General features: G+C 41.4%; 1 protein-coding gene across 1 annotated transcript in view; it reads right to left on the bottom strand.

The window, feature by feature from the left end:
* Arhgef6 (Rac/Cdc42 guanine nucleotide exchange factor 6) overlaps positions 1-20402 on the bottom strand; it is a 115085-nt gene that overhangs the window by 65688 nt on the left and 28995 nt on the right. Inside the window, 4 exon segments of the mRNA XM_013123987.3 lie at positions 4393-4463; positions 11277-11478; positions 13873-13997; positions 16113-16197. Coding sequence (XP_012979441.2) covers positions 4393-4463; positions 11277-11478; positions 13873-13997; positions 16113-16197 — 483 coding nt within the window.

Here is a 20402-nt window from a genome sequence, read left to right on the forward strand (position 1 = left end):
GTTGTCTCTGTCATATAACCTGGGTCACCATGCCTATTCAAATAAAAAGAAAGGAAGCAGAGGAGCAAGCTGGAGGAAAGGACCTCCCCCCCATGCTGGAGATGGAGCTCGGTCTCCCAAATGCTAGGCCAGGGCTCCTCACCAAATTAGTCTCTCTGCACCCCTGAGAGGAAACTCATAAACTGCAAGTTCTCGAAGTGGCAGGATGCTGAGCTCACAAAACTAAAGTGACAAAAGCCTTGTCAAGGCTGGGGAAAGAACTGAGTCAGTAAAATGCCTGTCACGCAAGCTTGAAGAACTGAGTTTGATCCACAGAATCTATACACAAAGTCAGATTGGTGGCACATGCTTGTTTTCCCAGTGCTGGCGAGGTGATGGCAGGTGTAGCCCTGTGGGTCACTAGCCAGCTTGCCTGATCTGGTTGCATGTGTTCTGTTCACAGTAAGAGATTCTGCCTCAAAAAATAAGGTGGATGGCTCCTAAGGAATAACACCCAAGGTTGACTCCTGGCATCCACACACATGCATGTTCATAAATGTGCACCTGCACATGTACAAGCACAAATATACATGAACACGCAGATACATACACAGACACACACTCACACACACAGGCACACACAGACACAGACACGCACACACACACACACACACACACACACACACACACACACACACATCCCAAAGGAAAAGGAGCTTTCTCATTCCATTATTTCCTCTCAAACCACATGAGATTAGCAATGCATTGCACGGAACTGCCCTCGCAGCAGTTTCGTTGGCAGCAGTGTTCACCGGGGAATGCTTGAGATGCTTTCCCAAATTCACTCAGCCTTTTCTCACTTTCTTCAAACTCAAAAGAGCAGCTGATGAATGGGGACTGCTTCTTTCTCAGGGCACAGGGTGCCTAAATCGAAAGGAAAAAGGAGGGAAGCAAACAGAGAAGGCTATGTGCTCACGGACAGAAGGCCTCAGTGCTGAGTCAGAAGGCAAGGAGCTTGGCAAACCAACCAACTTGAGAGCAGTACAACTGGATCGGGAGGAAATCCCTTCAAACTTACTAAGATCGGCTGTGTCCAGACACTGCCTGTGCCTCCCTGCTTCTGTCTCCATGAGAAGAACATCGGGCATCCATTTTCTGAACTAACCTTTCCCTGACTTCAGAACAGAACAGATGGCACAAAGCCACAGAAAAAGAGGTGGCAATCTTGTATCTCTACTCTGAACTATTATTTTCCCATAAAATAAAAGTCCTACATTTTCTGGAAAGGCTTTGGAGTGAATACAGCTTGGGAACTAAGTTTTCTAAGAGGATAGAGTCATTTAAGTATGAGAAAATTGCCAGGTATGGTATCACACACCTGTTATTCCTGTATTCAGGAGGCTGAAGTGGGAGGGTCACAAGTTCAAGGCCAGACTAAACTATATGGTGAATTTTAGGCCAGTCTGAGACACAGCAAGACCTTGCCTCAAACTAATTAATGTATGAAGAAATTGTTTTAAGAGGATAGATAGATAGCCTAGAAATAGAAGTATGCTCTATGAATGAACACTATAGTGACCTCAGAAAACCTTAAATCAAAGCAATACTACATTGTAGGAGTCTGCGATAATTCTGGTGCCTGTAAAAAAAAAATGACAGCATGTTGGAAACATCCTTTGAGAGCAAAAAGAACACTATATTTCTGTATTTGGTCATATCTGATTTCATGCCAGTAAAACTGTCTACCTACCGCTAAGGGTACTGACTGATTTCACACCCCCAAGTCACTGGCTTTCAATACACCAGCAACCTCATTTACAATACCACAGACTTACCAGCCCCACACAACCCATCACTTCATCAACTTCCAAACTTCAGATGGAATAGATTAGTGGAGGAGTAAGCCAGGAAGAAGGAGGGTTAAAAATAATGGGGAATATGGAGAAGAGACTCCATGAAGATGTGTGTAAAGTCTTATACCATGGAATAAGAAGTGGTAACGCTGGGCGTGGTGGTGTTCCTCTTTAATTCCGGTATTGGAGACAAGTGGATCTCTATGAGTCTGAGACTAGTCTAGTCTACATTGTGAGCTCCAGGTCAGCCAAGGTTGTCTTACAAAGAGGGATGGGGGGGTAGTAAGAATCATTGAGACAGCTCAGCAGGTAAAAGCCCATGATGCACAAGCCAGACAACATGAATTATATGCCCAGAATCCATGTAAAAGTACAGGGAGAGATCTGCACTAGATCAATCCAGATAAAACCCCAGAATGCTAGAGGAGGAGATCATGAAGTTTCATCTTAGCTGAGTATATATTAGCAATTTAGAGTTGTTGGGAGACATAGAGTCCATTTCTTTTGGGGTAATGGGTCCTGAGAGGTTACCCATGCTCCAGGAGAGTGCTCCACACCCATGGGAATACAAGTAGCAGTAAATGAACTTGACCTCTGTGAGTTTATAGAAGACCACATGAAAGTTGGGAGAGAAAAGTACTGGGGCAGATAAGGAAGGATCAGAAAGAAGGGACTGAGAGGAACACATTATATGCCTGCATGACAAATGCCCACCCAGACATCATAAACTCTCTGTCTCTCTCTCTGTCTCTCTCTCTGTCTCTGTCTCTCTCTCTCTCTCTCTCTCTCTCATTCACACACTTTCTCTCTCTCATTCACACACTTTCTCTCTCTCTCTCTCACACACACACACACACACACACACACATACACACTTAAATTTAAAGGGGAGTTAGGCTCCCAAAGGCAGAGAAAATTCGGGGAGGGAGGGAAAATGAGGTAAGCCAGTGGAAGGCCACAGCAAGGGTCCTAAGAGCTGTGGTGGGATATTTGGTTTGCCACGTTACAGCCATTGTCTCACCTGTGTTGGTTCATGCCAGTTCTGCAAGTCATTAAAGCACTGTGGTTATTAATTTCACCGTTAACTGGACTGAACTTATAAACACCTGGCAGTCACACTTCCGGGATGTCTGTGAGCCTGTTTCCAGAGAGGCTTAGCTGAGGGGAAGACACATCCCCAAATGAAGGTGGTACCATTCCAGGAGGTGGAGACCCCGATGGAATGACAAAGTAGAATGGGCAGAGCAGCTCCATTTTCTCTAGTTCCTGATTGGATGGAATGCAGCTGCCTCCATGATGGACTACGCCCTCCAACTATAAGCCCAAGAACTCTTTCTTGAGTAACTTTCATGTATTTTGCCAATAACATTTTCATACAGTGTGCTACTTGCAGTAATTGTAAGAAATAAAGAATCTGATCTTCTGAGAGACATTTTGGGGGGAGAACATAGTGTGGGTCACTCTTGACTAATTGTAGGCATGCCCCTCTTGCCGGGACATCCTTCCTTATACAGTTGTCCCTGCCTAGATTCCCTTCAGCCCCTGTCTGCTAGGCTAGCTCTGCTGAATCATGCCTTTCTTTATAACTATTAACAGGAAGAAAGTCATTGACAAAAATCTCTTTCTGATTGTTGCCCATGGTACCTATGAAGCTCCTTCTTGATTTTTTGTATCACCTAGTGTTTATATCGCCAGTATGGAACATTTTTATTTCACTGGATAGTGGAATTTAAATTTTGAAGTCAAATGACACTCATTTACCAGTCCAGAGATGATTAAAAACTCCTTATCCATGCACAAATGACATGAGCATGTAATACAAATGCACATGGAACACTGGAACAGCCAAAACTGAAGCTGTTGTTTCAGTAGAGGTTGGGGGGAGATCATACGGCTACCAGACAAGGCAACTTAGAGGTAACAATGACTTGACCTTTTCATTAGTGACTAGGCCATGTCTGGAAAGGAAATGAAGGAAAGCAGAGAATAGATTAAGGAGAATGATGCAATTTCTTTTTTCAAACAGGAGCTTATTTTGACTATTACACATACCCTATTTATAGCTAATATAGTTTGACATATCTGTGTTCAAGTCAGAGCCATTTCATCCACCCTTCTGTATCAAAAGGCAGTCTTCTATTTAGGCTTTCATCAAAAATAGAGTTGATAATATTTCAGTGGGTGTTATGGGTTGATTGACTCTCAAGTAAAATAACAAAACACAATCACTTAAAACTCATTTCATCTTAGAAACCTGGGGGCTTTTTAAACACACAGCTAGGCTATGTCTCTTATTTCAGTACAGTGCCTACATGTTAACCATCTTCTCTTCCAGCACTGCTAGTAGTCCTAAGCATTACTGGGCTCTTTCGTTGTCAGTACAGTGGATGTGAAACCTCCAGATATCTGTAAGACTCCCACAAGTATATGAGCACCAATGTCATGCAAACGGCCTTGGAAACTTACAATGCAACTTTGTACAACCTCAAAATTATAAGTGGTTTCATGAGTAAAACATCTCCATATTGAGTTAAAACAATTTTGCCCTCTGAACACTCACCACAGTGTAGTAATTCTTGGTAAGTGGAGCAGTGTCAAATCCTTTGACAGCTTTAGGGGACAGAGGTCTCTCTGTGAAAAAGACATTTAAATAATGTTAATTCCATACAACTCCATGGTGGACATTGGATAGCATAGAACAACTGACATCGTATAAAGGTTTTAAGTGAAAAGATTGTACCTCCCTTAAGTAGGTGGACGTATCACTGAACTGCAGAAGGCCAAAGTTCAATCTTCTTGTTCAGACTTCTCAAGTTCCAAGGGAGGAACAGTCCAAAGAGTTAATACATAGCTAATCAATGGCAGAGCCAGAGAGGAGTGTCACTCTCAGTTTGGGCTTATTTATGGAAGTCAGGGTCTTCACTCAATGTATTCAAAACAGGTAAGTGAAACCAAAGCAATCCAAAGTGTATTTGTAACTGGCAAAGTATTACACAAACAGAAAGGAACATAATACCAACCGTGCCTTTTTTGGGGGTGCTTACTGTGCCACCAATAAAAGAAACAGAATCTCCAACTCACTGAAAACTTCTGTAAAATGCTCCTCTGTTTTCTTTTTCATTTTAATGTTATTAGGTTGTGTTAGAAAATGCTGCCTTTCTTGTACAGACATCATCTTACTCAATAACTCACAACTATTGGGGTATCCTAGGACAGTCTTCTATTTCAAATAAAACACAAAACACTCATATTTCTATTTAGAGATAGGATTTTACCATGTAACCCAAGCTAGCCTTGAACTCCTGATCCTCCTGCTTCAACCCAATCACCACCCCCCAGTGCCAGGATTACAGGTGTGCACCACCACACCTGGCTAGAAATGTTCAGCAGTGACACTGCAAAGTATCTTTCCAGCTTGCACTGTCTCCTTTTCTTCATTTTGCTTTGTATGCCCTTATCTTCCTATATCATACACTGCTTTAAACCCTTTCCATAGCACGGTGGAATACACATGACCAAGTAAGAATAGGTCATCACACATTAATATTGCTTTTTAAATAATACTTTCAAGTTATAAATATTTTACAAGACAACCCTAAGAATTAAAAATGCAGAAACATAAATGAATCTCAATGATTTTCCATTACCCAAAATTAAGCATCATTCTGAGTAACAATTATGTCCTTTCATTCTTTTATATATGTATGTGTGAACACACATACACACACATATCTTTTTCTATAGTCTTGTATTTCTATTACAATATAGTTTCATAAATATTTCCCATATAATATTGATTTTAACTCTTATTGTATTAAAATATCCCTAACATTTATTTGGGACTAAGTAGCATTGAAGACATTTTATTTATCTTTACAACACCCTGAAAAATGGAGATCATCTTTTCTTACAGAAGAGAAAGAACGCAAAACCAGGGATGTACGTCCTTTGCCTAAGGTCATGCAGATAGAAAATGACAGACCCAAGATCGAAGCTGAGGCATGACTTGATAAGGCGGCTCTGCTCCCAATCAATAGGCTTCCCAGAGACAAAACTATTAAAAGGCTAGGTGAATAGCACTGGGCAGAGCCTGATGCAGGACTTCAGTAAAGATTTTTATTAGAAATCAAGTTTTTGCTCAATTATTATTTAAACTGACCTTGATTAAAAAGAACAAACATTTTTTAGCCTATTGTGGGGGTCACACTTATAATCCCACTTCTATAGTGGCTGAGGCAGGAGAATTGTCATAATTCTTAGACTAGCTAAGGGTACCTAGCGGATTGCAGGTTAATTGAGCTATACAACAAGAAAACAATGAAGAGATGAACAGCACTTTTTAAGTGTAAGAGCAAGGTCTACAGACACAGCACATGGAACTTCCCCATCTCCTTTGATCTCAGGAACTAAGCAAGGTCAAGTCTGGTTAGTACATGGATGGAAGATACCAGCAAGATGTGGTCACTGACCAGAAGCAAGGCCAAGATAAGTGTATTCCACCAATGGGGTGCCTGAAAAGACACAGCCAGGGGCAGGAAAGGTTGAAGGAATGCATCATGCAATTATTACAAATATATATGAAATTGTCAAAGAAAAAGTTTAATGAAGGTTTTACGTTATTTTTTCAAAAAAAATCAATAACCAAAGCTCAAGTAAGACTGTGAGAAGATTGAGACAGACAGAGAAACAGAGAGAACAAATTAGCAATATCAGGGACGTATAATGTGGTTCAGTGGGTAAAGGCCCTTGCCACCAAGGCTGACAAACTACAGTTTGAGCCAGCCCTGGAACCACACAGTGGAAGCAGAGAACTGACTCCCAAAGTTGTCCTTTCACCTCTGCTTGCTTGTACACACACACACACACACACACACACACACACACACACACACACACACGGGGGGGGCAATATTTAATTAAAAAATAAATTAACAGTAGCAGGGATGAAACAAAAGATTTTACTCCAGAATCCAGAAAATAGGGAATATTTTTATTTTTGAGACAGGGTCTCATATGAGGAAGAGAAGTTTCCTAATCTGCCTTATATGAACCTAATTAACCATGCAACTAATCATCCCCTCAACTGACTTAATAACTCCTAAACAGGATCAGATGGAGAAAATAAATTTTTTAGAAACGTTTTCTTATCATGCTTGTTTTAACATTTTGCAAACATGGATTTTTTGTATGCAAAAGGAAAAGGTGTCTTTCCTTATTTCTTTTGCTTTTTTTCCTTTCTTTTTTCCATGATTTTTTGTGGGGGTAGTGGGGATTTTTTTGTTTTGGTTTTTACTTTCTTTCATAAGAGTTGCCTTGGTCATGATGTCTCTTCATAGTAATAGAACAGCAACTAAGACAGGGCAGATGAAAACAAGGGTGATGTGGAAGGCAAATAAAATATTTCATACTTTTCTTACATGCAAAATCTACATATGTGTGTGTGTATATATAATGACATTTCAAGAACAAGTGGGATTATTCATAGGAGGAGAAGAAATAGCAAGAGAGGCAGAGGAGACCTGGGACAGGTGAAGTGGAGTGTACAAAAATGTAATAATGAAACTCACTACCTTGTCTTAATTATTGTTCTATTGCTGTGAAGAGACACCATGACCATGGCAACTTTTACAAAGGAAAATATTTAACTGAGGTGGCAGCTTACAGTTTTCAGAGGTTTAGTCCATTATCATCATGGTAGGAAGCATGGCACTGGAGAAGGAGCTGCTATATGTAGATGTGTAGGCAACAAGAAGTAGACTGTGTCACACTGAGATAAGCTTGAGCAAAAGATACCTCCAAACCTGCCTCCACACAGACGCATTTGCTCTAACAAGACCATATCTGCTTCAAAAAGGTCACACCTCCAATAGTGCTACTCCCTTTGGGGGATGTTTTCGTTCAAACCACCACACTTACTAATTACCTTTAAAAATTAATGATTAAACTTATCAATGAAAAATAAAAAGCAACTTGACTTTGCCATGCCCTTCTTCACTGAGCTCTAGCTCAAGGCCTCATGTATTTCATTCTCAAGGAAAATCATTCTGCCTGCTACTCTCTGCCTCCCTATAAACATTCTTTAACTCACTCTCTTTAGCCTTCCACCAGACAGAACCTTCTGAAAATCTTCACAATCCTGTTCAAGGACTTCCCTCAACTTAGAATACTGCTAATCAAATTGATTCTCCATTGCTTGAATAGTCTTTTGTTTAGACCTTTACCTGAATTGCCTGCTCTGTCTCATGCTGCTATTGTAAGTTAAGCACATAATCCTAAGAAGGTCCTAGGGGCAGAGTCTGTGGGCAATATTGCTACAGACACCCCAGGTGGTTATCAGATACTCAGTGAACAAGATGAATGTAATTTCATCAACTACCTCATAATATTTATTTATTTTACAATATGGTCATTTTCTAAGTCTGCAATTTTTGTTGGTCTATATTCATTGTACATAGGTTACATATATACAATTTCTTTCAAGTAAGTCATGTACTTTGACCATATTTACCCCACACAAGTTTTTATTTTGTTTTAATCTTGATTTTTGAGACAGGGTCTCTTGAGCTCAGGCTGGCCTTGAGCTCATGGGCAATCCTCCTGTCTCACTCCCCAAAGTTCTGGAAATTATAGGCATAAGCCTTCACACCCAGACATTTTATAAATATTTAACAAGCATAAACAAAGCAGAAGACCGTCTGTGTTCTTGTGGTCTTCACATTTTAAAGGTAAGATGTAGGCAGTAAACTGAATAAATAAAGAAGTAAATGGATAAGATATTAGGGGAAGAAAAACAGTAGAAGAAAGAGGGAAGCAGGACAGAGAGGTGGGTAGAGGCAGCAGGGATAGAATTCACCTTTGTCCTGGGTGACTCAGAAGGCACTGCTACGACGTGCACAAGAGAGCAGATCTGAAGGTCACAAGGCAAGCAGCAGTGCTGAAATCTGAGAAGAACATTGCCAATGGCTGGACAGTCAGGTAGGCCAAGGGACCAATATGTATAAAGTGGAATGAGTGACAGGGAGTGAGATCATCTAGGGACAAAGTTGAACCAGCACTACTGTGATGACCTAGGCTTTTGTACTTTCTGGGAGGAGCCATGATTTGGGTTACATTGTTAATGAATTGTCCTGATTACTTAGTTTAGGCTAGATTATAGAAATTACAAGAACAGCAGGGAAGACAAGAAAGTGATGACAAGGAGCTACGTGAGAGATACTGTTCCACACACATCAGATCCTAGAACTTCTTTGCCTTAGAACTCTGAAGTCACACCTACCCTGAATAGCAGGATGTTTCCAGGGATCCCCTAAGTGCTCAAGTTGGGCCAGAGTTTGCTGTCTTAAACCTGATTATCCCAAGAAAAGCTTGAAGGGAAGGGAAAGCAAGCCCTAAGGTAGGCCATTAAAAAGTAGGCACATTGCTTTACGGCATCACAGTGAGAGACATTATGCGCACTTCTCTACCCTGTAAGCCATGCTTGGAATTTCCAGGCGAGGCAGCAAAAGCTGTCCCTTTTAGTGTTGCAGATGAGGACGCTGCACCAGGGAACATCAGTATAAATCTGGAAAATGGTTTAGGATCCTGACAATCAGATTATGTCAAAGGAAAGATACAGCAGGGAGTGAAGGTCAGCTGCAAAAATAATCAAAACCAAGGAAATTCCAGGCAGGGCCTGTGAAAATACTTCCAGAGCTTAAAATGTCTCAATTCCCAGTAAATAAAAATGTTGAGGGCTGGGACTCTGGACCAGAGGTAAATCACTTGCCCAGCATGTATTAGGACCTGGGTCCCATGCCCAGAATGTATTAGGACCTGGGTCCCATGCCCAGCATGTATTAGGACCTGGGACCCATGCCCAGCATGACAAAAACTGATGAGACGTCTATACAAACAAATATTTACAATTCCTCTATTAAACATTCCATTCGATGAGATGCCCCTCTCCCCCATCCCAGAACACAGAAAGACGAAATTTCATCTTAAGGACTTTAAGGAAAGCCTTCTAAGAATGATAGTTATCTGGGGACAGCTGTGCAGGGAGAAGGAACTTTCATTATCTATACTTTCTATATTTGTATTAATTAAATGTATCAATGTAAAAATATGTTGTGCATGTGTGAACATGATGTGTGTGTGGGAGGGGCACTCGGACCATGGTACGCATGCTGAGATCTTTGTGGAGTTGCTTCTCTCCTTCCATTTTTCCATGGATTCTGGGCATGAGACTTGGGTAATCAACACTTTGCTGGGCAGCAAGCACCTTCACCCACTGAGCACCTCACTGGCCCACAGTATCATTTTTAATTAAAATGTATTTATGTATCTATTCATTCATTTATTTTAAGGGCATGCAACATGGTACATATGTGCGGGTCTGAGAACAACTTTGGGGAGTTGGTTCTCTTCTTCTACCATGGGCACTGGGGATCAAATTAACGTCGTCAGGCTTGGCAGGAAGCACCTGTACTCACTGAGTCATCCACTGACCCCATCAATTATGAAGCATTAAAATTAAAAACAAAGATGACATCTACAAAAGTGATAATACACCGAGGATCAAGCTATTTAAAGGAGCCCTTGGGTAAATATTTTTGAGATATAATAATAACAGCACTTTTATCTGTATTACCATATTCTTTCAAAAACTGTCTGTGGAAGGGTTCTATAGATTTTTGTTGTTGTTTGGTTTATTTGAGACAAGGTCTCATGTAGCCCATGCTAACCCAGATTTTCTTTTACAGGTAAAGATGACCTTAAACTCTTAATCCACCTGCCTCCATTTCCCCAGGGATAGGATTACAGATGTACATCACAATGCTCCGCTAATTTCTCTTTAGTATTACAAGAGTCTGACTTCTTATTTAAGGACAAGTAAGATACAAAAACACTAAAAAGGACCTCTAAAGAGCAATTGAAGTCTATCGTGTGTATATTATTCAGGAAAGGGGAAAGCGGCTCATGGTGTGCAATGAACTAAGGAAAATCTTGCTCCTACCATGGCAGCTTTCTGCCGGAGACTGTTATCTCTCTCCCACATCTCTGAGGCAGCAAGCCTTAGGTCCGCTTAAAGGATGTAGTGCTAAAAAGGGAAGTTAGCTCTCAGCTTCTCTTGTTATTGTATTCTGCCATGGTGATTCTCAGAGGAGCAGGAAGGACTCTGCACTGTGCATTCTGGACTAGAATCAGGGGACAGAAAGGCACGTACTTACAGCACAACAGTTGTTTGCATTTTGGATTCCTTTGCTTATTTGGTTTTCACATAATCTAAATACAACTTTGTATGTAACTGTTCCCAGTTCTGTCCTAGTCTTATTTTGGACAAACACATACATGTATAACTGTTGGTGTTAAGCAATTTAAAATAAGACACTTTCAATAAGAACACTGGGAAGGAACAATGTAAGAAGCGTCATGTGTAAGAAGATTTTTAAAAGCTCTACTTACCACTGGGTTTAATTTCTCGGACATAATTGCTAGGGAACCATCCTGTTCTCCCATTTAATGTGCCTTCCCACCAGCCTCCTTCTTCAACTCGAGTGACATAAATGATGTCCCCTTTACAAACTGACAGTTCATCTTCATTAGTCTGCTTGAAGTTGAATCTTGCCTTTACTATCAACTGGTGACTTCCATTTTCCGTCATCTCCTAGAGAAACAAACGCCACACCAGATTAAGTTGTCATCTTAATCTGTTAATCGAGGCATGGGTGGAAATTATGTAGATGTAAGCACAGTGTAGCTACCGAGGCCATAACCCCAGGGATCTGGGGAAATGGCTCAGCAATTAAGAGTTTCTCTTCCAGAGAAACTGAGTTCAGTTCCTAGCACACACATGGCAGCTCACAACCATCTGTAACTCCAGTTCCAAAGAATGTGTTGCCCTTTTCTGGCCTTCTTGAACACTTTTGCAAGTGGTACCCAGACATACATGCAGGCAAAACACATATACCTATACAATTTATTTTTTAATTTAAAAAGAGTAAAACCCCAAACCCATCTTATTTATTTATTTATTTACTTTATTCTTTTTTTTTTCAGGACAATGTGTTCTATTAGTTCAGTCAGGCCTGGAAATCACTATGTAGTCTGGGCAGGACTCACAGCAATCCTTCTACCTCTCAGCCTTCCAAGTGGTGTGATCATAGGTGTATGATACCATGCCCAGCTTAGCATCAGCGTTGAGATTAGCAGTCTCTCAATAGGTCTCAGGAGAGATTAAGGGCCCCCATACACAAGTGTTTACAGGGTCTTGGGAAATGACAACTCGAGTACCACCCTGGGAGCTCATGATGTAAGGAAAGAAGGGACTCCTAACATTGTTTCCTGATCTTCACATGATCTGCATTCATATACATATAGCACACGCACACACAACAACAGCATCAGTAATAATGCTAGAAATTTTTAAAATAAAGATTGCATGTTTCAGAATGTACATTTTCGAGGGACTCACAACTTCAGTTCCCTTTTCTTTCAACAATTTTCTAAACGTGGCTGCTTAGCTGAAGCAGCTACTGAAGCAAACTAATATACCATTCCATCCTGCTTCTCTCCAACACAAAATTTGGTCCAAATATTAGCTACCAACCTACCCTTGTAAAAATCGATCCCGTCTCTCAGTTACTAACAAATCTGAAGTAGGCTAGTCTTAAGTCATAAGATTGCCATAGCATTCATCAGCTTCTCCTAAGGATCTGCTGGGGGAGCTGGACTGTAACTTGGTAGGGTGGGTAAGGAAGGGAAGATACACATCTGTGATCCTAGCAGTTAGGATTTGAGGCGAGGAAGATTGGGAGTTCAAGGTTATCCTTAGGTACACAGTTAGTTCAAGGTCAGCCTGAGCTACAGGTGACTGCCTCAAAACACCCACAATTACATAAATAAGAAATTCGAGACTTAGCTTCTGAGAGTCACACATCTTTATGAAAATCTGATGAGCTCAATGCAGTTTTCCTTGCTCATATTAGTTTATCCACATAAGCTTTTATAAGCAACTTAAAAGAGGGGCCAAAGAATATGGCACCATAGCATTCATCTTTTCCAAATGATCTGTTTGGGGAGCTGTTCTGTAACTTAGTTGGTAGAGTATTCATCTAGAAGCCCTGTTTCAATCCTCAGCATTGTATAGCCCAAGTATGATCATATGCACTTGTAGTCCTAGCACTTGGGAGGTAGAGGCAGGGGTATCTGAAGTTCAAGGTCATTCTACCTCCAAGACTAGAAAGTTCTATGCCAGGCTGGGTTATGTGAGAGTCTGTCTCAAAAGTAGGAGGAGAAAGTGGTCTCCAAAAGGGTAAGAAACACTGGCTTAGATGCTCTGGACATAACAAGTTAATGATGATTTACAGCAAGCCAGGTGCTTTTGACAAGAGTTAAAGAACAGAAAATGGCATTTCCTCCCAAATGAAAGCTTCTAAGACCAAATGCAAAGACAGATAGGAGATCCAATATAGAGATTTGTCATGGGCTGATATTTAAAAGTGTGTCTGTGTCTTCTTTTGAGATACTGGTTGTGAGTGAGCTATGTAGCCCAGGTTAACCTCAAACTAGTGAAGCTCCTGCCTCAGCTTCCAGAGTTCTGGGAATGCAGGTTTGTTCCACTACATCCAGCTACATTTGGGTCTTGCTCAATTCAAAGAAAAAAAAAAGATTGCAAGCAAGACCAGAACAACAATGAGTATTTATTGACTCTTGTGAATACCAGGCGATAACTCATTCTAATACTCTCATGGGGTAAGGAAAGTGACAGCAAAGTGCCATCAGGAGCAGTCATAGTGACTGATATTTGCTTATCATTCCCAAGTAAGTGACAGCTGAATTCTAGTAAACAACACCCCCAAGTGTCTGAGGCTGGGCCCCACCTACCTGCTTTAGCCCAGCATTCCAGCTTGAACTGATACTCACTCTGTACCTCATTTGTCTGGTGACACACCAAACAAATGGAATATCTACCACACCTCATGTGAAAATGCATCTGGGATGCTGACCTGATTTGACAGATTTTAAAACAGAGGGCGTAGGGAATGGGGACTCAACTTACCACCGCCTTTGCCTGGCCTTGCTGCGCTGGAGTTGTGCTGGGAACTGCTGCTTGTGGGTTTGTCAGAGAGTTGTTGGTAGCACTAAGAGAAGAGGATCGTCCACATGGTCTTTCTGAAAGCTGATCTGTGGAAAGAGGGAAAGACATGGTGAAAGAACCACTCACGGCAGTGAACCACCTACAACTCGAGAAACTCCTTCCCAGGACATTGTCACAGCCACCCTAGCGGCTCCTGGGACTTCGGTCATTCTGAACAGGCTGTGTGTTTCAGGATCCCCCTCCCTTTTTTCTTTTCAATGACCAACTTTTTCCTTCTTAACCTTACTGGCCACTGCTGTCCAGTATAATGAAAAACAGCGACAGAACCACATTTTCTCCTAACCCATTTCCCTACAACTCTTCCCTCCTGAACCAGTTGCCACAGTATGCCCTGTTAGCCAAGGCAGGCCTATATCGGGTACCAAACAGCTGTTTGTGGCTCTTATTACTTTTGAAATATTTCAAATTTCTCTCTTTGTTTGCTGGCCCATAACTTAGGGGTTCTTTGCCTACATGTAAAAACATGCGTGGCACACATAACATCAAGTCTCCCTGGTGTGTTGGGGTGGAGTGAAGGATCAGAACGAGGGAGAAAAGTGTATTTGAGACAGAGGCAATCTTGATAGTAGAATGGCTTTGTAAAGTCAAACACGGGAGCCTTCTCTTGCTTGATATTTCGCGAAATTCGATCAGGCCAGAGCTGAGCTGGGTGTTTTCAGTATGCTGAGCGCGTATTAAAGGGAGAGGCTGGCTTCTTGACAAATTCAAATGAGGCTCCTTTTCGTCTCCACTTATTTTTAAAAGATATAAACTGCAAAAGTCTAAAGCCCAAACATTCCCTAGGCGACAGGCTCTCAGTATCCAAGTAATTTCCTTGAGGCTGTGGGTTTTAACTTTCACCTCCTTGTATTTTATAAATATCTGTGGTAAGTGAAGAGACTGTAAAGCTTGCTAGAAGAGCTTGGCAAAGGAATGTATAATTTGTGTGGCATAATGTTAGAATTATACCATCATCCCTTCCCAGAACTGGATACTTGTCATGTGCGTTAAATATAGCTACTTGAATTAGCTGTACTCTCTGCTCTACGCCTCGCAATAGCTCAAAAACATTTTTTTCCCAAATAGCAAAAGAACAACTTCGGAGAAGTATTTTTCCACATCTTGCTATTATCTACAGCTCTTTGGGGGTAAAACTATAATTACTTGATGGCTTTCTAGATGCTCCATTCTACTTGGCACTTGATTATATTGTCTGCTCTCATTCCCTAATTGTTTCACGTGGATAAGTTGACTCTCCATAAATAGATGGTAATTTTCCCAAGGGTAGGGCCATATCTTCTACTTCCTCTATGGCAGCACTGGGTGGGCACACAGTCTTTTGGCTCTTAAACCATTCAGGATTCATGTTTGGTGTAAGGGCTCTGGACAGTCATGTGTGGGTTTGAATCCTAGCTTAGTCATCTTCTAGTTGGGTAACTGTGGGCCTTGAATTCATTGTCTATAACGTGGACTTTGTCATCACCATATCCCCAAAGGTGTTTCAAAGATTCGGTGAGATCACTTGGAGCTGTTGAGACAGTCTCGACCCACAGAGAGGGCGCAGAGCATTTGAACTCTCGATGACCACTAGCGATATAATTAAGACATGATGTCAGAGAAGAAAAGTGTTTCTAATGTATTTTTATCAGTTTCCCCTTTAGTTTGATTGTACATAATGATCTCCAATACAGTGGACATGAAATGTTTAAATAAACTACTCTTTCATTCATGGGGTGTCTGAGGTTTCATTCACAGTGCAAAGCTAATGAAAAGTTCTTTTTCATGACCTATAGAAAACTAGAAGAAAAATATCTCTGGTGGAGAAAGGGAAGTGCTGGCTGTATTTTGTAAAGCTTATTTTTTAAAGGAGGAACTGGTCTTTCCCTTTTTGTTTTCTGTCTTGTTATACAATTGGTAATCCAAAATCTTTTCATGAAATCGCTTTTTGGTTCTTATTGTTGTGCTAAGGATATTAGAATGTGATTGGTAGGCATGATGGGTACATATATTTTCTTGTTATTCTGTGGTAGATACATTTCAGTTATTAAAATGAAAGTGCCTTATGTTTGTTTGGGTGAAGGGAAGAAATTTGCACCATTTGAACAACTGTGGCCACAGCTGGCTTCTAGAAACATGAATCATAAATCATCAACATGTCTTACCTTCTGTTGCTTTGTTGACAGCTAAAAGTGTACTCAGAACCTTGGAGAAATTGACCCCTGAATAGAGGTCATCAGGCTCAAATACCTATTAGAAAGGAAATTTGAAACTGTAAGATGTTGTTAAGTAATCAACGAAACTGTCAAAAGGCCCCTTCCTCCAGTACTCAAGAGGGAAAACTGTGTACAAGACAAAATGCAAACCTCTGCCCATCTTCTGGAGAAACCAGAGCAGTGGCTGAGCAGCACCCACCAGGAAATCTGCAGCACATACTCAGACCCCTCAGCCAGTTACAGGAAGCTCGTGTGCACAGGTTCCACTTACTGCCCAACATCTCTGCAAGGGCCCCAGAAGTCTACAGGAAGGTGAGGCTTTCTGCTTTACCTTTTATTCAATGTCCTCACTGGCAGCACTGTCACAAGCCCCTGTCTCTCCTCCCCTTCCTCTCTGGCGCTACCCAACTGCTTAGGATCCCAATGCCACATTGCAGAACTTCTGTCCCAACCTGCCTTTTGCTCCGCAGCCTTACTTCCTGTTTTCTCATCTGTGAACTGAGAGGACTGGACTCTCCGTCTGCCTGAGCTTGTGAGTTCTTCCTGGCTTTGGGTGACTTTTCCAGCTATAATGTCAGGCCTTTCTGACATTTCTGACCAAGCACGATGGGTCACATCTGTAGTTGTCACACTTGGCAGGCTGAGGCAGGAAGATTGCCATGAATTTCAGGCCAGCCTGGGCTACAGAGTGAGCTCCACATCAGCCTGGGCTAGAATGAGACCTGCCTAAAAATAAAAATCCACGTTGCCAGATTTTGCTACCAGAGAGATTACTGTTCCTACTGAAAGTGCCAATTACCTGCTGCTGTATTATTTTGGATATTTATGTGCATATGTTAGAGGACTACTTTTGGGAGTCAGTTCTCTCCTACCATGTCCTCCCTGGTGAATTAACTCTGGTTGTCAGACAAGGGCCTTGGACCACTGAGGCATTTCACCAGCCCCATTGTTTCAAATGCAGTATAAAATGTTGGTTTTAAAATATATTCCATTCCCTATGTTATGATGGGCTAAAGCTTTTTATAATCTCTGACATGTACATTGAGGCTAATTAGTGCATCAAGCTCAGGAACAATCTAGTCAGTCAATAGCATAGATGTAAGCCAAGCGTGGTGACTCACACTAGTAATCCCAGCACTCAGCAAGTTGAAGCGGGAGTATCACCAAAAGTTCGCCAACTTAGTCTACGTCATAAGTCTGACAACCTGAGTTAGAGTCCCAGAATTCACATGTGGAAGTAAAACGTCAACTACTTAACACACAGAGAGAGAGAGAAAGAGAGAGAGAGAGAGAGAGAGAGAGAGAGAGAGAGAGAGAGAGAGAGAGAGAACAAATAGACAAATAAGAAGCAAAGATAGACTTTTAATAAAAGGGTACCATTAATATACGTGAAGAGTGAAATGGTATTACATCCCAAATGTTTAAAATGTAATGCTAGGAGAATAGACACACGAGAGTAAATCCTGTGATGAAAATATGTCCCTTGTTTTACTTGTGTACTTGTTTCTTTCCCGGGTTGATTGCTTGCAAATTGCAACACTGGATTCTTAAAATAGACTGGTACTTGACTGAGTTTTAGAACATATGAACTGATCATAAAATAAAACATACATCAACGAGAGTCACTGTTTGAATGAGGAAGTTGCCTGGACTGCACCCAGTTCCCTTTTGAGAAAACCCAAATATACTTGAGATTCTCCACAGATGCTGTTCTCACAGCTAGCCTGTTCTGTAGCAGCAGGAACTGTACAGGAAGACATTACAGGGGGCCTTTAGGGACGAGTGGAAAAACAGGCACAGGGATTATTGTTTAAGAGCATTTGGGGAACCCAACACACCTACAGACAGCCTTTACTACACCGTACATTCTTAAGCTCTAAACTGATGTTTTTAAAGACAGGGTTGCATGTAGCACAGACTGGCCTTGAATATCCTTTATAGTCAAGGAGGACCTTGAAATGTTGAGCTCACTGCTTCTACCTCTCAGGTGTTGGAGTAAGAGGTGTGTCCCACCATGCCTTGTTATATGTTGGGCAAGTACTTTACAAACTGAGCCACATCCTCAGTTTCTCCAAATTGAGCATTGGAAGTTCTGCTCTAGATCTTCCATGAACTTGGCCTGGTTATCTTATAGAGAAGAAAATATTTGGAGAGAGAACATCACTTCCATTTGTCAGCCATCTAGACCATATTGCAAAGGAGAAATGTGAGATCAAAATTTACAGATGCGGTGTCTAGAAAGACCAAGTGCATTGGTACCCAACTGGGAAAAAGTAGGGGAGTCCCTTAAGGTGTAGTGGGATAAGAAAACCAAGGAGAAGTGAGGTGCTATATAGCCCACTGGAATAGAAAGAACATCATTTTTGTTATTTTTGTTATTTTTCTTTGGTTTGCTTTCTATACAGGCTATGTAGCTCTGGCCGGCCTGGAACACACTGTATATAGTCTCTGCCTTCCAAGTGTTGGTATTACAGGATTGAGCTACCACACCTCACTCTAATGTCATGAAATGAAGAACTAATCCCTCTTTCTATCTGCAAACCCTGGGACCTGTGGAAATGTAAAGTGCATAATTGTCCAAAGTGCTTTTTAAGTTGAGGTCAAATCATGACAAAGTTGTGATGATATCATCACGTAGTACTCTGTGAAACACTCACTATTCTTTTTAGTGTCTGGTATATGAGCAAGAGTCTGATTAGCTGAACTTGCTTTATTCCTGTTTTGGTCCAGAAATAAGTCAGTTAGTTCATTTAGATATGTGGAGGTCAGATAAACAGCAAGACTCCCACCCTCCATTCATTTTACCACTTCTATGGCTCAGACATGAGAAAATGAATTTGAATTATTGCTAGAGAATCCCAAGATATCACTCCAGTAATTGGATGACAGCGGTTCAAGTTTACAAACAACAGAAAGTCTATTGTGGGTAAGCAATAGTGAAGACAGGCACTAAGCCTCATTAGGGATTCTTCTTTGAACACTCACTGTCAGCCAAACTCCACTCCAACATCAGCAGACGAAACGAGACAAGACATTTAGTTGTCGCACGTTTTCCAATATTTTTCCATTTTGGAAATCCACAATAACATCAAAACCTATTTTCCATCCTCTAAACACCAGTTGTGAATTCTGAAATCTTGGGGATCTGCCAGTGTAAATTGTGCAGAAGTTACTATTTCTGACTTTACAAATAGATCCTTGCAGCATCACTCTCAGTTTCAACATGTAAGGCAAAGAGGCCTTAGAAGACATTCCTCCAATCCCCTGTTGCATTCTTTATTACCTCACTAATGCTCTCCCTGTTTTGGACATGGTCTCATAGAGTCTAGGCTAGACTTCAAACACGCTATAGCCAAGAATTACCTTTCAACTTCTGATATTCCTGGTTCTGCATCCAGAGCACTGGGAATACAGGCATTGGCCACCACAGAGCACTGTCTGCTCTCCAGAGGATCAGAGTTTGATTCACAGCACCCACGTGGCAGCTCACAACCGCCTATAACTCCAGATCCAGGGGATATGACACCTTCTAGCTTCCACTGGTACCATGCACACGCACGATGCAAAGACATACATTCAGGCAAAAACTCACACACATAAAGTTAAAAATAAATAAGTGAAAGGATCCCAAACAGTTGCTTTCTCCATTCCACCATATGAGGATACTGGCTCTACTAGCAACTTCATCTTGGACTCCCCAACCTACAGAACCATGAATTATAGAAACCATGTCTGTTGTTATAAGGTTAGGATCTTTTGATATTATAAGATATTAAGATAAAAATTTTTCATTGCACTTGCTTTTCCCAACAAGCCTGCAATATGCAACAGTTATTTCCCCACTTCCTTAAATGACTAAACTAAAATCCAGAATAGAAGTCACAGACACAGCAAGTGATGGAACCAGTGAAAACACACCAGTAAGGAATCGAGGTGTAGTTTGCCTGGTAGAGTGCCTGCTTAGCCTGCACAAAGTCCTGGATTTGACCACTAGCACTATTTAACCCAGGAGTGTTGAGGCATCACTGTAATCTCAAAAGTCAGGTGGCCGAAGCAAGAGGATCAGAAGGCCATGTTCATCTTCAACTGCATATCAAGCCTGAGCCAGTCTGAGATAGATGAAGCCTTCCCTCAAATAAAAAACATAAGTGGGTGTTCTGAGGGGCATTGCAGTCATGCTCATACACTTGAGATTCCCACGAGGCATAGGAAAACACAGAAAAGCCATCCGTGGGTTGG

The sequence above is a fragment of the Mesocricetus auratus genome, unplaced genomic scaffold (genome assembly GCF_017639785.1).
Source record: "Mesocricetus auratus isolate SY011 unplaced genomic scaffold, BCM_Maur_2.0 Super-Scaffold_100003, whole genome shotgun sequence".
NCBI lineage: Eukaryota > Metazoa > Chordata > Mammalia > Rodentia > Cricetidae > Mesocricetus > Mesocricetus auratus.